The sequence below is a fragment of the Planococcus citri genome, chromosome 4 (assembly GCF_950023065.1).
Source record: "Planococcus citri chromosome 4, ihPlaCitr1.1, whole genome shotgun sequence".
Taxonomy (NCBI): Eukaryota; Metazoa; Arthropoda; class Insecta; order Hemiptera; family Pseudococcidae; genus Planococcus; species Planococcus citri.
The window spans coordinates 50,221,073-50,236,531 of NC_088680.1; the positions used below are offsets into that span (position 1 = coordinate 50,221,073).

Genomic DNA, 15,459 nt, shown 5'->3' on the forward strand with positions numbered 1-15,459 from the left:
TTTTGAATAAAATTAATCCCAGATCAGGCCATGAATATCCAGGAAGAGAAGAGCAAGTACAAAGCAGAGAAAAATGAAAAGAAAAGGAGAAAAAGACAGAGAAGAAAAAAAAAGAAAGCGAAAAAAAAGAGCACATACATACATATATACACGTACTGGGCAAATTGAATCTGCAAGACGTGCAAAATGTTTAGCGTCGCTCGAGAATAGGTTGGAAGGGGTTAATTTTTACATTCTCGATGTCCCCTGCCAATCAGATACCCGCTGTTTACGAATGAAAATAAGATCCCTGGCTACGTACGGGTTAGCGGTGGTGTGGTGTGCGGAAACAGGTAGGGAAGCAAGTGGCAGTGGTTGCGTATCGTCCGCCGTCGGTAACAGTGGGGATGAACGCGTTAAAGAAACGGCCATCGGTCGTCTTAACAATTTAGTCTTCATAGCATTTAGTACAAGTTCCACTTTTGGTTCGCATACTACTATACACAGTTGCGAGGAATGTCGACCGGCTAGTGTTAATATATATTTCGCACCCTCGCGCGTGTTACCTTGTAATATTTTTTTTTTCTTCACCCCCACACACACGTCGTCGGAATGTAAATATTATTCGTCTCGTTGGTCTCGTTTTTTTTTTATTTTACGTTAATTTTTTTTTCTTCTTTTTCGAGTTAATATTTTTATGATCGAGTTTCGATTAATGTGTTATCAGACGTTATCCATCACTTATGGGGGATGAGATTGAAGTACGTTTTCGTTTATGATGTCCCTTCGATGTCGATCGTGTAATACCGCGTTTCATGACCACTGCTCTTCGGAAGTGCATTTCCAGTACACGCATTCGAACAGCGACCGAGTCGCAGAGCCTGCCAGAAACGAGCAGCCACCAGATGCAGCTGAGGCGACGACCGAAAATAATAATAATTTCTTTAAATTCGAAAACGTCGTCGAAAACTCAAACGATACAGTCATGACCGCCATATCACCGGGCACCGACAACCGCGAATTCCAACTGCCTCCGGTGCAGCAACGTGACCACCTCATGTACGATGTGCACCAGCAGCATTACCCACCTGATAACTACACCATGCTGAATTCGCAGGATTACTCTAGAGCATCGCCCATCGTGCAGAACTCATCGCCTTACTCGTTCGTCAATGATCAACGTTATCATCCTTATTATAAACAAAGCTTCAGGGAATTACCACCGCGTAATCAAGTCGTCGGGCCACCTGCGGGAGCTATGTCACCGTTCAGGTGCCAAAAGTGCGATTATCATACCCATTCGCAGACAGATCTGCTGCATCATTACAATATCGGCCATGGAGGTATACCGGCCATCGGCATGCATCCGTTCGATGCCAGATTCGGCAATCCTCCGGTTAACGGCGGAGGAGCCGAACCGCAGGCTGAGATTTTAGACTTGGATTCGCATAAAGTGCACGTCTACCAGCCACCGAATGGCGAAGATAGCCAGGATAGCGATCTACGGAATTCCTATTTTCATACCGGCGCTACCAATGGCAAAGGAGGTACTCCGTTACCGTCGCCTGATTTCGGTATGTATCGTTTATGATTACCTACCTATAGTTTTACTAGTGTAGGTATTTTGGTGCTTGCTAATTGTGTACTTACTCTATTGATAATCCTCGAGTTCTGGAGGACCAAAGTCTATATTGTGTTCATGTACTTCATGGTGGATTCCTGCCGAAAAAAGTCGCTGGATTTTGACCAAATTCAGCAGAGACCTTCACTTTAAGTCGAATGTTACCCTAAATTTTTATTTAGCTCCGTAGGTGTTCCTGGAGGGGTGATTTGGGCCCTCAAAGAGGAGGCATTTATGAAAAAATTGTTGTTTTTCCCCTCCTGTTACTACACAAATTTCTTTAGGAAAAATGGTCTAGTCTCAAATGAAAGTTTTAGGAATTCTGTGTCGATCTATGGTATTTTCGTCAAAATCCAAGACCACTTTTAGGGCTCCACTGAGCGATTGAAAATTTGCAAATTGCTCATTTTTGAAGAAATTAGTATTTTGAAATTTTTTTTTGCCAGTACCTACTTCCCATTAATTATGTCAAAATATTGAAAGATATTATTTCTGAAGCTTGGGAAATATTTTGAAACGCAGTAGTGCCAATTTTTGAATCATTTTGGGCGATTTTAAAAAACCTAGAAAAATAGTCCATAATTTGTGAAATTTTTTCGAATTTTTGAAATTGCCAAAAGTGATCCAAAAATTGGCACCATTGCGTTCCAAAATATTGTCTCAGTTTCAGAAATGATATCTTTCAATATTTTGGCGTAATTAATGGGAAATACATATTTGCGAAGAAAATTTTTTTCAAAATAGGTATACGAATTTATCTCAAAATAAGCGACTTTCAAATTAATCCTGCGTAGCATTTGACAGATGAAAGTTTCGAGTCTTTCAGAAGATTCTGGTTGAGTTTGAAGCCAAATTTTGGGAAGGGGAAAGGATTTATTTACATTTTAAAGTATTTTATCGAGATGTCCAAAGAGAGAATGACCGAACTGAGAATTTGAATGTGCGTAATCGATTAGGTGCATTGAAAAAACTTCCGATTGACGTGTTTCTCATTTTTATAATTAAGGAGCCAGTCCCAGTTTGAGTGACCAAAATTTGATGAAAATAATTTTGCCTAAACGCCTAAACTGCAAATTAAAGGAGCTACGGAAAGATTTTGAAAAAATGTTCTTTTTCGTATTTTTGAGAAATGACGGAAAAAATGAGTAGTAGGTTGAAAAGTGAACTAATCCTATTATGACCACTTTTGACGTAGGACCAAGATTAAAGAAGTTGTAAGGGTTCAAAGTCTGCAAAAAATTGCGAATCATGCGAATTCAAATGACGTCAATAACTGTTTAAATTTTAGTCCTATGTAAAAAGTTATCATAATGGAATTGTTTCGCTTTCAATTTCGATTTCGACTGAGTTATTTTTTATTTTCTCGATGATTTTTTCCCTTAATTTTGGCGATCACATTATTCTCAGGCATCCTTACTTTAAATCATGATCTGTGGGTACTTAAGGACAAGTTTTCTGTTCTTGTGAGTGGGTTTTGGCGGATTCTTCCCTTTTTGTGTCCACGAATTAAGCTTAGATTTCTTAAAATCTGTGAATTAGTCTATAAGTCAAACGGGAGAGCGAAGAGCAGTTTAGCCTTTCTTCTGATGGTGTTGAAAAAATTGAGTTCCATGGACTTCTGCTTGAAAAATGTTCAAAAAATACAAACTTTTCGTGATCGAGTTTAATAAAATTGAATATTCATCTCAAAAACTGGAACAATTTTATTTCAATTTTGAACGACGTTTTTCTAACTTGTACTTACAGCTAAAAAAATCTCCGTCAAATTCCAAAAACTTCGCAATGAAACAGTTTGAAATTCTTCCTCTTGGTTTGGGAAGGGTTAAGCATTCAATTTGCCTCAAGGTTTGGTACCTAATCATTTAAAAAGAGTACAGTACATCGCAACAAGAAAACTTTGCTCAACTTGGAAATCGAAGAAATAAAAATTAAAGTCTTTGAGTATATGGTTTTTGGCTTTTACCCTGTTTGAGTTTGTTTAAAATTACTCGTATAGGTACTAATGAATTTCGTGAAAATTACACATTTTCTTTGAACTGTAGGTATATTTTGAGAAATTGAAGGAATTTGAGAGAGCGTTCGAAAAACTTCATAATGAAACACAAAGGCTCGTTTTTTAAATTTTCGTGTATTGAATTTCTTTAATTTCCAAAATGAAATTCAAAACATACGTAGAACATCGAGTATATTATATCTGACATAGAAAGTTATCACAGAAATCACTGCTGGTGAACTCAATTTCTTAAAAAATAATACCTATACAAATTTTATCCCTTGCAACTTACGAAAGAGATGGGATTCAGTAAAAAAAAAAACATCAACATTAAATTAGGTACCTCTTCGAGCGAAACTTGATAGTTTTGATTAACGAATTATGGACTTTTCTGATCATTTTTTTGAGAGATTTTTCAAGAGAACGCTCTACATAGATTATGAGTCGTGTAGGTGCACTTTTTGAAACTGTTTCATTTTGGCGGGAAATTAACTAGGTGTAAAAGTGGTTTAGTGAATTTACTCGTGGTTTGGAACTTGATGAACAGAAAACTTCTGCTGTGAACCTCCTCTCATCACTTCGCCGAAAATAGTTGAATTGATTACGTACCAAAATAAATCAGAAGCGTTTTCCGCTTTGGCTAGATTTCATTCAGATTTAAAAATTGAATGGCGAAACATGTGAAGAGAAAAAAATAATTTTCAAATTAGGGCCTGTGGCCGTGGGTACATTTTTTGCCTATCTTCAAGTAAAATGAGAATAGGATATTTTTTACTCTTTTTCAGACCAATTCATGAATTTTTTGATTTTCTCAAATCTTCTGCTAAAAAAATCTGAAAAAAAACGTGAAAAAGTCGAAAAACAATCAATGAAGATTAAAGTTTTGGTAAAAATATGTCCTCTGTTTTTCATATCGAAAGTCCTCTACAATATCTTGTGTGCATTATTTTGTGATTTTTTTCATTTCAAATTTCGCACTGTTATAGTTTTTTTTCAATTTCGAAAAATTTTCCACGCTCTAAATGCTATGAGAAAATACAAATAAAAATTGATCTTTTTCCATTTCTTCAATCCGGCTGAGTTTTTAACTCATCAAATCATATCAGGAACATTCTTTGTAATTTTTTGAAATTCGTGTGGATTTGTTAATATCTAAAAAAACACCCCTTCATCCTATCGTCTAAAATAATTCATCATCAAAATGGACAACATACTTTAAGCAATTAATGAATCCTGCTCAGCTGCCTAAAGCTCAGATTTTAGAAGGATGCCATTTTCAAACATTTTCGTGTTTTAAAAAACCAGGCAGGAGGATTTTTTTCAAAAAAAGTCACAATTGTAAAGGCCATAATGGCATATTTTCGTTTAAAGATAGTAACATTGTCCTTATTAAACTGAAAAATCATGACCAACTAATCTCGACAAGACTTACGAAAAATTTAGAATTTTCAAACGAATGCATAACCCCCTCTCACCCTGCGAAAGCTCAAAGTTTGAAAATTTTAAAAATTTTTCTCTTTTTTTTGTTTGGTAAATTAGTTGTTTAGTTTTAAGTATACCACCTTAAGGGAATAATTATAAAATTATCATAATCTTGTATTTTTAAAAATAAAAAACTATCGTTTTGAGAACTTTTGAACTTGTCAAAAATGAACTTCAGGCTCTTTTTCAATTTTATTTTTTTGATTAATTAGTTGTTCAGTTCTAATTATACCATTTTAAGGGAAAGATTATAAAAATTAAAATGATCACTAAATAGGTCAGCCCTTTTATTTTTAGAAGGAATAGGTAACTCTTGAATTGAACGAAAATAAACTTTGAGCTTTCTGATTCGAAATAAAAATTTCAAAAAAAAATTTCAAACTTTCACTAGGGAGGTTAATACTTAATATTGATAGAAAAGTTTGAGGTTTCAACTCATCTCATTGAGGTCTTAGTCCTCAATTTTTTTTTTTTTGTTAAGATTCATCAAATTTCACACAAAACAATCGAATTTAAAGTTTTATTGCTGGTTTTCTGTAAAATCTCAGAGGGAAAAAATATTTTTAAAAAACTCCAAATTGTGGTTTTTTGCTTACAATTATTTTTTTGAAATTTGTGATCTATAAAGTTATACCTATCTACCTACCTACCTACCTACCAAATAAGGATTGTTTCGGTAAACTAAACAAATTAGAAAAATTGCTTAAAAAATTTATTGAGCAATGTAACTACTTAATCTTTGGCTCAAAAAAACATACTTTACTCTGCAAACTCGAAAAAATTAACATTGCAGTTTTTTAGACGCTGTAGGTATGGATAAAATCTATCAATGAAAGTTCAGGAACTTTTTCTGTAAACTGTTCAACGAAAGGAAAGAAAGGGAAGGGGAGGGGAGGAAAAATATTAGGTGAAGGGCTTAAAATCTAACAATCTTACCACACAACTGTAAATTTTAGTGCATGTCATAATTTTTTCAAAGAATACGTACAATAAATTGCATATTGATAATTCTAAAAAATGTCAATCTTATACTTACCATCTGCTCTATTTTCATGAATAATAGGTCGATTTAAATCTGGATAAATTTTATTTTTATAATTCTATTTTTTTTTTTGAGAAATTCATTCCTCCATCCAAAAAGTACATACTTCAACTAATAAAAGGGCCAAGGGGCACTGTTCGCAAGTCTCTATCCTGAGCAGCGAATGGAGAAGATAAAGAATTTGCTTGATTGGTGATGAGTTATTGAATTATCAAGTTAGAAACGGGGGGCGGGGGGGGGGGCTTTTTTTTTAGCAGTTTTACAGAATAATTTTCTGGGATTGGCGAAGAGGAGAACATTTTCGAACTGTTTTGCTTTAATCTTAAAGCAGTTCGATGCAGTGGTACCACTTCCCATTTTTTATTAACAAAAAAATTGATCTCTAAAGATAGGTACGAGTAATATGTTTCAAAAATGTCCTGACCATTCAAAAATTTGTCACAAAAACTGAACTGGTCTGAGAGAGAGAGGGAAATTGAGGATAGTACCCTAATTTATTTTCGAGTTGCAAAAATTTTATTGCAGTTCAAGGATAAAGTGCAAAGTGATTATTATTATTATTTTTTTGAAAAATTGAAAAAATTCAGCGTATTTTAGACAGGTGCTTGTGTGATACGAAAAATTGTGAAGAATTTCATTACGCGAGTTCGAAATAAATATTCTTAAAAGTAAAACTTTCATTGCTGAGGGGAAAGTCGATGTTTCTGACTAAGTGACTAATGATTTTCATTTTTATACTTTTTAATGTTTTTTTCGTTGATTTCTGCGATGTATTTTAAATCTTTTGAAAATGAATCTTCCGGTCAGAAAACTCGTCGCCATAAGTATTTGGGAGGTCGGCATTTTTTTCTTCTTTATCAATAAAGTCTGTTGAAACTAACGAATTTTTCTATAGAATTATCACTCGTAGATAATTTAATATTTCGTTTTAATTGTTGTTTTCATTTCACCTTTTTGCATAAACTCACGAACACGTCTCAACGCCAGGGGAAAAAGTAATACATACAATACACTGGCGACAAAATTTCTTCCTGTCACGTATAAGCATCCACCATTTGCATCATCATCTCGAATATTAGCGAATTTCTGTGACCTGTCTTTTGTTCTTTGGTCTGACCAAAAGTCTCGAAGGTAGATGCGTACGAGTGAAACACAATGAAGTTGTCTCAGGGTGGTATTGTTTTTCATGGAACACATTTTGTTGTATGTTTCAAACAACGTTATCTTTTTTTTTGGAAAACAACAGTTACTTTCCTACTGGAATCTGGGGTAGTTATTCGAAACCGGTTTATTCCGGGAATTTTTAGTTATAGTTTTATGTATTGTATGAATATTTATTGAAATGTGGAAACATTTACCTAGATAGATAATAGTATAATTGATATTTTGAACGCGTTTTCGCGTTCACCTGCATTCCCATTAGAGAAAAATATCGTCATTTGTTGTGTTTTTTTCTGTTCTTGGCATTACAGGTAGCGTGTCGACGACGACGGAGAACATAGAAAATTTACAATCGACTCGGTCGCCGTATTACGATCAGAATCCGAATGTGAATTCGACACCGACACAGATCTCGTCCTCAGACAATCCAACGGGTAGAAGTTCCTCGAAAAGCAGTAAGAATACGAACGGTACGTGGAAGTCGAACGAGGCCCGAAGGCCCAAAACGTACAACTGTTCGGCCTGCAACAAATGGTTCACGTCTTCGGGCCATTTGAAGCGTCACTACAACACGACGCTGCACAAGAACGCGGTGAAGCAGAGCGGCGCTCCGGATCCGGCCTCGATGCCGGTCAGCGCCCATCATCATCCGCACAAAGACCCCACGTTCCCGTCTAGTCGCCAAGCGAAGGCAGATCCGAGCTCGGTCGTTTCGGAAGCCAGTGATACGCCGCCGAATAAACTCGCCGACAATTTCTCGTCGCCGGCTCGTAACTCGTCGACGGGCCAAATGCCGCCCAATGCTTTTTTACACAATTCCCCAAACTTGATGGCAGGTCCCTCGGAGATTCCGGGGGGCCTGCTCCATCATCCCTCCTATTCCCAGCCCACCTCCGACTTAATAATCAAGTCCCCGTCGCCGATTACCTCCCTTCCTCCGCATTCCAACCATACGAACTACCTGCCTATCGGAGTGATGCATCCGCAGCCGGGCCACACCATGCCGCCGTTTTTTCACCAACATACGCCGACCACCATTTACCCAAACTTCAAGGCCCCCCACGTTTCTATCCCCCATCAGGTTACCACGAGTCGCATCCACCCTACTACTGATGGTAACCTGACCGCTACTAACGTGCCGACGACGATGATGACCGCCGCAAACGACACGGACGAAGATTGCAAGCCGGCCCTGCTGCCGAGCTTTTCTTGCATTCAGAAGACGACTCCGTGGAACGCGCCCAACAACACGTCGCTCGAGCTATTCTTGAACACGTTAGATGACGGGGGTAACGTGGGGGGACCGTTTACGTCGAACGACGTCGAAACAGCCACCTCGATGTTGCTGAAGAACTTGGAGAACGCCGACAACAAACAGCTATCCGAACCGGTTCTCGTCAAGATACCCAGACCGGATACCATCAGTCCGCACCAGCAACAGCAGGTCATCCAAATCAAGCAGGAGCTGACCAGCGCCGGAAATTCGCCCACTGGCGACACCAACGTCACCAGCAGCACCGTCGAACAGGCTTCGCCTCCTCCGGCCAACGGCAATTACAACTGCACCGTGTGCAACAAACATTTCAACAAAGCTTGCTACCTCACACAGCATAATAAAAGTTTCCATTCCGGATACAAACCGTTCAAATGCGCCAGATGCGGCAAAAGATTCCAAAAAGATGAACAATTCCGCGTACATTCCGAAAAACACGCCGGCGAGAAACCCTACAAGTGCGAAATTTGCCCCAAACAGTTCAATCACAAGACCGATCTACGTAGGCATGCTTGCCTACATACAAACGAACGTCCTTTCAACTGCGATATCTGCCAAAAAGGATTTATACGAAAAGATCACATGCTCAAACACAGGGAAACCCATCAGAATCGTAAAAATGTCCAAAGACGAATTCGTGCTCCTAAAATTAAGAAAGAGATCATCGATTGCGATTATTAATCAGTCCTAAGATGTGCAAGGTGTCTGGGTAGGTTCACTCGGAGTTGATGCCAATCTGAGGTTTTGAATGTGGTAATGAAAAATCTTCACCTTTGAACTCCTCCAATCTCGTCAGCGACGGAATTTGCTAGAACTAGAAGGGTCTCTAATTTTTTCATTTTAATTGAATCGTGAATGTTGAATCTTGTAAAAGGAAGTCAGCCCTACAAATTACGTTCTCTTCTTATTTTTCCTACCTGCAATATTGAAAATATAAAATCGAAAATTAAAAAGTACACCTTGAATTCCTCCCGTGAGAATTTTCAATCTTCAACAGGACCTTAAATTTAGAAAAAAAATTCCAAAAGCTCAGCTTTTAATAAAATCCATTGATTAATTTTGCAATTTTTCTAAAAATAATTTTCCCAAAATTTTTTTCAGCCTACGATTTTGAAAAAATTGAAAATCCTATTGATGAAAATCTTCATGGGAGGAAATAAAGGTGTACTTTTTTAAATTTCAATAATTTTACAACCTCAGTCGTGAAGATAGGCAAAAAGTGGATGGAACCAATTTTTTAGGATTTTCCCCCTACAAGCACCTTTTTTCTTATTGGTTTGAATTTTGATCAACATTTTATCTTCAGGCCTGAGGCCTGAGTTGGTACATTGATTTGAAATTGAAAAAGTATCACTTTATGGCATAATTTACTCCAATGATCAGATAAGTATGGTGAATCATTCGCAGGAGACATTTTTCTATTAACATTGGTCATTCAACCTCATAAGAGTAAATCTGCCTCGACACTTTTCGGTAGGTTAATTTTTAAAAAAATTCAAAACGATGAAATTTGAAATTTAATTTTCCTCTATTATTTCGTTGTGTGTTTTTCGTACTATTATATTATACATTTTCATTACGTATTTCGCCCTCCTCCCTTTTCCCTTCATCACCTTTCTTCAATCATGAAAAAAAATGTCGATTACTTTTTTTTTCTGACTCTTGTATACTTCTTGACTATCTGTATTCTGTTTTTCTGGGACATTTAAATCGTTACAATATTATCTCTAACCGGTGTTTTTTTTCCTCTACGAGTTCGAATTTTCCAATTCGATGTTAATGTTAGAGATTTTTTCCTGTTTCTATGATATTATTTAGTTGTTACGTTTTAAGTTTGTATTCTTTTTTTTCCTCTCTTTTTCTCTCTCCCCTATGTTAACTCGACCATTTTACTATATAGTTTTGCCGGTATAAATCAATGTTCCAATACCGATTGATTGTATAAGCTACCCGAATAGGGTCTAGTTTTTTTTTTTGTTTCTTCGTTAATTACACTCTTATTATTCTTTTCCTTTTATTATTTTCTTTTTTGTTCTAGTTGTAATTTTTTTCAAGTACAATATCGTATTATCAGTGATAGACTTTATACAATTTAAATGCATTTTCGTTTTGTGTATAAAAATGTAATTATTGTGATAGAATAACGTAATTTTGAACATTTTTACTAGGAAATTATTATCGTATGTTTTTTCTCTCTCTATTTTTTTTTTTTTTTTTGGCCAACGTGCGTAAATATTCTCATTTTTTTTTGCTAATGATACAAGATATCATTTATACATATCAAGCTTTAAAGGGAAAAAAATTTAATAAAAAAAAAATACCTACCTACCTATATAGAGAAACTGCGTAAAATTCTTGATTATGGAACATGTCATTTTTGCCTTTTGTGCTCGTCTGTTGGCGATATTTTATTACTTACTAACTGGAGTGTACCTGTACGGTATGGAAAGTGCGCGAATTTGAAATTTTCAATTCATTAGGTAAAAGATTTAGCGTGTTTTTTTTTTGTACAGATGTGTATTTTACAATTAGCATATTTTTTTTTGTACATTAATGTGTTTAGCAATAATTTAATATTAATGAAGTTCTGATGTACTCTTATGTTGTGTTATGTTGTTTTGAATAAAGTATTTTATATTGAACAGTTTCACGTGTTGTTGAAATTATTACTTATTATTGGCGAGTTGGAGTATCGAATATATTGAGATTTTGGTGAAATGAACTTCAATTGGTAATGTAATGAATAAATCAATTGAATATTTAATTTGGGAGGAGGTTGGTTTTTTGTGGAGGGACAAAAAAAAAGAAGTACACGAGTAAGACACCTGTATATTTGAATAGGTACCTAAAATAGAAAATACATCGGGTAAATGAGAAAGTTCAGCATTTACAGTCCAAGGAATAGGATCTACTCTCGTTCAAGCTGGATTCAATCTTATTTTTTTTCTACATGGGTAGGTACGTACCTACGTAACAAGTAAGTATAAAATTGACACGAATGAGAGACAAAAACAAAATTAAAATCACAAAATTTTGAAAAGAAATCTCAAATAATATTTCCTCTCTCATAATAACTTTCAAAATTTAATAAACTTTTCAAGTAACTTGATGAAAATGTTAGCTCAATTGCTCAAAAGCCAAAAGTTGTGCCAAAAACTGACCAAGTACATCAAATGTGCCATTTTTTTTCAAGTTTAAGCTCATCAAAATAGAAAACCAATATTGTGGAAAGTCATGGCTGATGGTCTTTCAAGTTGGAATAGCTATTTTACACACCCCTTACCTCTTCCTTCGAAATTTTCCATGGATATAAGTAAACTTTTTTGGAAATTTTCAGAAAAACTAAAATTAAAAAAATATCTAGGTAGGTACTACCGATGTTTTGAGCATCCCAAGATCAGATAATTTTTTTTATTAATGTGTGTACGTATTATAATTCAACTGATGAGGTAGATATCCCGACTGGCTCAAAATTCTCGATCGATGAGACAAATAAACAGGAAAAAGCATTTGATAAACAATCAAAAAATTCTAGTTTCCAATTTTCATTTTTTCAAAAATTCTGTTAAATTTTTGGAAATTTGAATTTGATTTTTTAAAAACCATAAGATTTTATTGATTAATCTAGAAGGCTGAAAAATTTATAATGGAAGTATTTTCGACTTTACGAATCAATTGGTGACCATTTTGAGTCATTTTGAGTATTAAAAAAATTACAAGATTTCCCAGTTTTGAAAAAATGTCATTAAAAATGTCTCAAATTAAATTGGGAAGATATTCAGATCTTATAAATTTCGGATTCATCCTTTTTGTGGCTCTTTCGATGGATTCAAAAATCAGTTCTCATTGATTTAAATATTTCTTTAAGCATTAAAAATGCCATTTTTTTCAGTGCTGATTACCTATTCAAAGCACTTAGGTAGGTACAAATCGCAAAAAATTTACAAAAATGAAAAATTGTCAATTGGAATTTTTAGTTTTTCGGAGTTTGTAACTTTGTAACACGTGGAAGGATATTTTTCTGACTTACCTTCCCCCGTCTGAAGCTTGCCAACATTTTGAAGAAGGAGGAAAAGGGACCTCAATTTTTTTTGAATTTCTCGAATTTTCATGGAGATTCTGAAGAAAGGAGTTTGGAGGGATTTCATCCAAAAAATAGGATAGTATGATATTAAATCTTGGTGTGCTTAAAAATATATAGAAAGCAATAAGATCAATTTTTTTTTCAATTGGTTCAAAATTCTTGGAGGCCTCCAGGATCCCTGAGTGTCATTTTCAGTTTTTCTAATGGGATCCTAGGAGTTTATTTTTTATCAAGTTCAAAGGTTGAGCTTTTCTTTTTAACTTTCAAAAATTATTTAAAAAAAAACGCTTCGAATTATTATTTTATGATGATCCAAAAAAAAACAAAAAAAAAAAAAAAACAGAAAAATCAAATGAGCATGAAAAAAAACAAAACCAGGTCAAATTTCAAACGCTGAAATCCACGTTTAGAAATTTTGACGAATTCTACGTAGGTTCAAATTAATGATAGCTCAAAAAGACAATCGATCTATTTTGAAGGTGAAAAATGAGATACTTACATATAAGTACCCAACTTTCATCAATTCTCAACTTTATCGCCAAATTTGATCAATTTTTGTTTTTTCATAAGAAGTGTTCCTAATAAATTTTAATAAAAAATTCACCAAAAATCTAAAACTAAATTTCAGCTATGAAATTTAATCTTGTGGTAATAGGTACATTTTATGATATTTTTCAATTTTATCTCTCTTGAGAGATTCTGGAGCGATTCTAGGACACCTGGAAGCTCCAGATTATCTCGAAAATGGCCGCATTTGCTTTGGGAGAGGATAAATATAGGTTCTTTTAAATGTACATTATAAATCGATTTCTCAGATTTCTGGATTCTTATTTCAAAATTAGCTTCGACGTTATACCTGCCAAAAGTGGCCCTAAATGTTTAAAAATTTGTCAAAAATCGAAAGACCAACTTTCCCAGCCCAAACTTTGATTTCAAAGTGTGGGTGAAAGTAAATCATCAATTTGATCAGATCTATTTCTTAGCGGATCTTTGGAACCTCCAGGGAGGGATTTGAACTTTTGAAGTTGATGAAGAAAACAGAAAAGTCAATTTTAGCTGGAGGCTCTAGATCAGTTCGAAAATTATAGAAATTGATTCAAGGAGTCGACCTGGGGGGGGGGGTGGAGGAGTTGAGAGGAGGATATAGGATAACATAGTGACGGTGAGATTTCAAATTATTTATTAGGTACCTATTCCTCATCCAAATAGGGAGCTGAAGAGACTCTTGAAAGAAATCCACATTGTTATGGACCAGTCAACATTTTATATCTCGAAAAATTTTCCAACATTTTAATAAGTAGGGCTATTATTTATTTTTTTTTTTGAAAAATAATAGTTTTATCAAATCTTGGATTTATCAAAAATTTGTGAAACTTGAAGGTTTTTTTTTCAGAAAAATGTTTGCCAAATAAAATTGTTTTTTGACTTGTAATTAAAATCAACATTTTATTGATATGTAATTCAATAAATTTGTGATATTTGTTGATTCTTTGATGCACTATAGACTCAGCATTTACCTACCTACCTACATATTATTACTTCAGTTCGAATTATTGGGTTTATTTTCATCGAACCGACCAACTTATTCTTACGTATACAGCTTTACCTACGTAAAAATGTCAAAACAATATGTTAAATTCGTTCACAATAGTTTTACATGGTATGGTGCAAGTACATAGAAAATCAACGTATTGTAGCATGTTATATACGTTTACTACAAATACCTATTAGCTCTACACAACAAAATGCTGGCAAGCTTAAATAGAAGATACTTGTATCGGCATATAACGGTATAATTTGTGCATATGTGATACAGCGAAGCACGCATTTAGGGGTAGCTAGAATGTTTTTCCAAATCACATTTTACACGGTTGAAAATATCGAAAGGGAAAGTATCTATCTGCGCTAATTAAAAGGCTAATCGCCAGTATTAGTGATATTTGTGGTGTAATTTTTGACAGTTAAACGTGCTAAATCTGCGTGCGAATAATACAATATAAAACGAATGAATGACGCTCCTCCACTATATGCTCGTACATACCTATAACTACATACACATATAGGCTATACGAGTACGACCACACATGCAATTATGTAGATAGAGATATTATATTGTACTAGCAGCAGAGCGAGTGAAACGAATATGTAAACTGAAATGATCAAACGTTTAAGATAAAAGCGTTTTAGAATGTCAGCTGTTCTAGTTTAATGATATGGAATGAGCTTGAATGAGTCGAAATTTTTGAATAATTTAACGATGATACTTGATACGACTATTTAATGGATTGCGATTTCGATACGAGGATGAAATAATTATGCATGCACCGAAGAATGTATCTATTTGTAGGTAATTTTACCATTTTTATTATCAAATTACACAGCAGGATTACCGCGGCGTATAGTCTATTATCGTATAGTGCGAATGCGACGATTAGATAAGTTCAAGTGCGAGAGGCATGCATTATTTGGATTTGTTTTTATCGATGCAATTTGTCTACATAGTTTAGGCTTGAAAGTTGTTAAATGCGTTGAATGGAATCAATTTGGGATAAAAGAAGAGGTCGTTATGAAGTAGTTTTGTAAACGATTGGTTCTGTATTCATATGTTTATAAACAGAAGGTGTACTATCGTGGTTTGTTGTTTGTCTAGCCTTTTTCTAATCTTTTTGTGTACGAATTAGAAATAGAGAAAGCATCCTAGAGGAAGTAACTTGGAGCTTTGAGTTTCCTGTTTGTTTGAATTATGTACTACTTCGCACGTTTTTTAGAAAATAAAATGAGAATGTCTGAAAGTATGAATATCAAACTATGTTTTGTAGCAATG

The 15,459-nt window shown here is 34.7% G+C and overlaps 1 protein-coding gene across 1 annotated transcript; it reads left to right on the top strand.

Moving 5' to 3' along the window:
* Nucleotides 1-376: 376 nt before the first annotated feature.
* zld (zelda) lies at nt 377-11,198 on the top strand. The gene is made up of 2 exons (XM_065360445.1): nt 377-1,553; nt 7,590-11,198. Exons 1-2 carry the CDS (start codon nt 755-757, stop codon nt 9,230-9,232), a joined length of 2,442 nt encoding a protein of 813 aa, XP_065216517.1. The 5' UTR covers nt 377-754; the 3' UTR covers nt 9,233-11,198.
* Nucleotides 11,199-15,459: the final 4,261 nt, after the last annotated feature.

Excerpts from the sequence above, each read along its gene's own strand:
- zld (XM_065360445.1), top strand. The coding sequence starts at position 755 with ATGATGTCCCTTCGATGTCGATCGTGTAATACCGCGTTTCATGACCAC. Across the intron at positions 1,554-7,589 it reads GTTACCGTCGCCTGATTTCG|GTAGCGTGTCGACGACGACG; the intron begins GTATGTATCGTT and ends TTGGCATTACAG.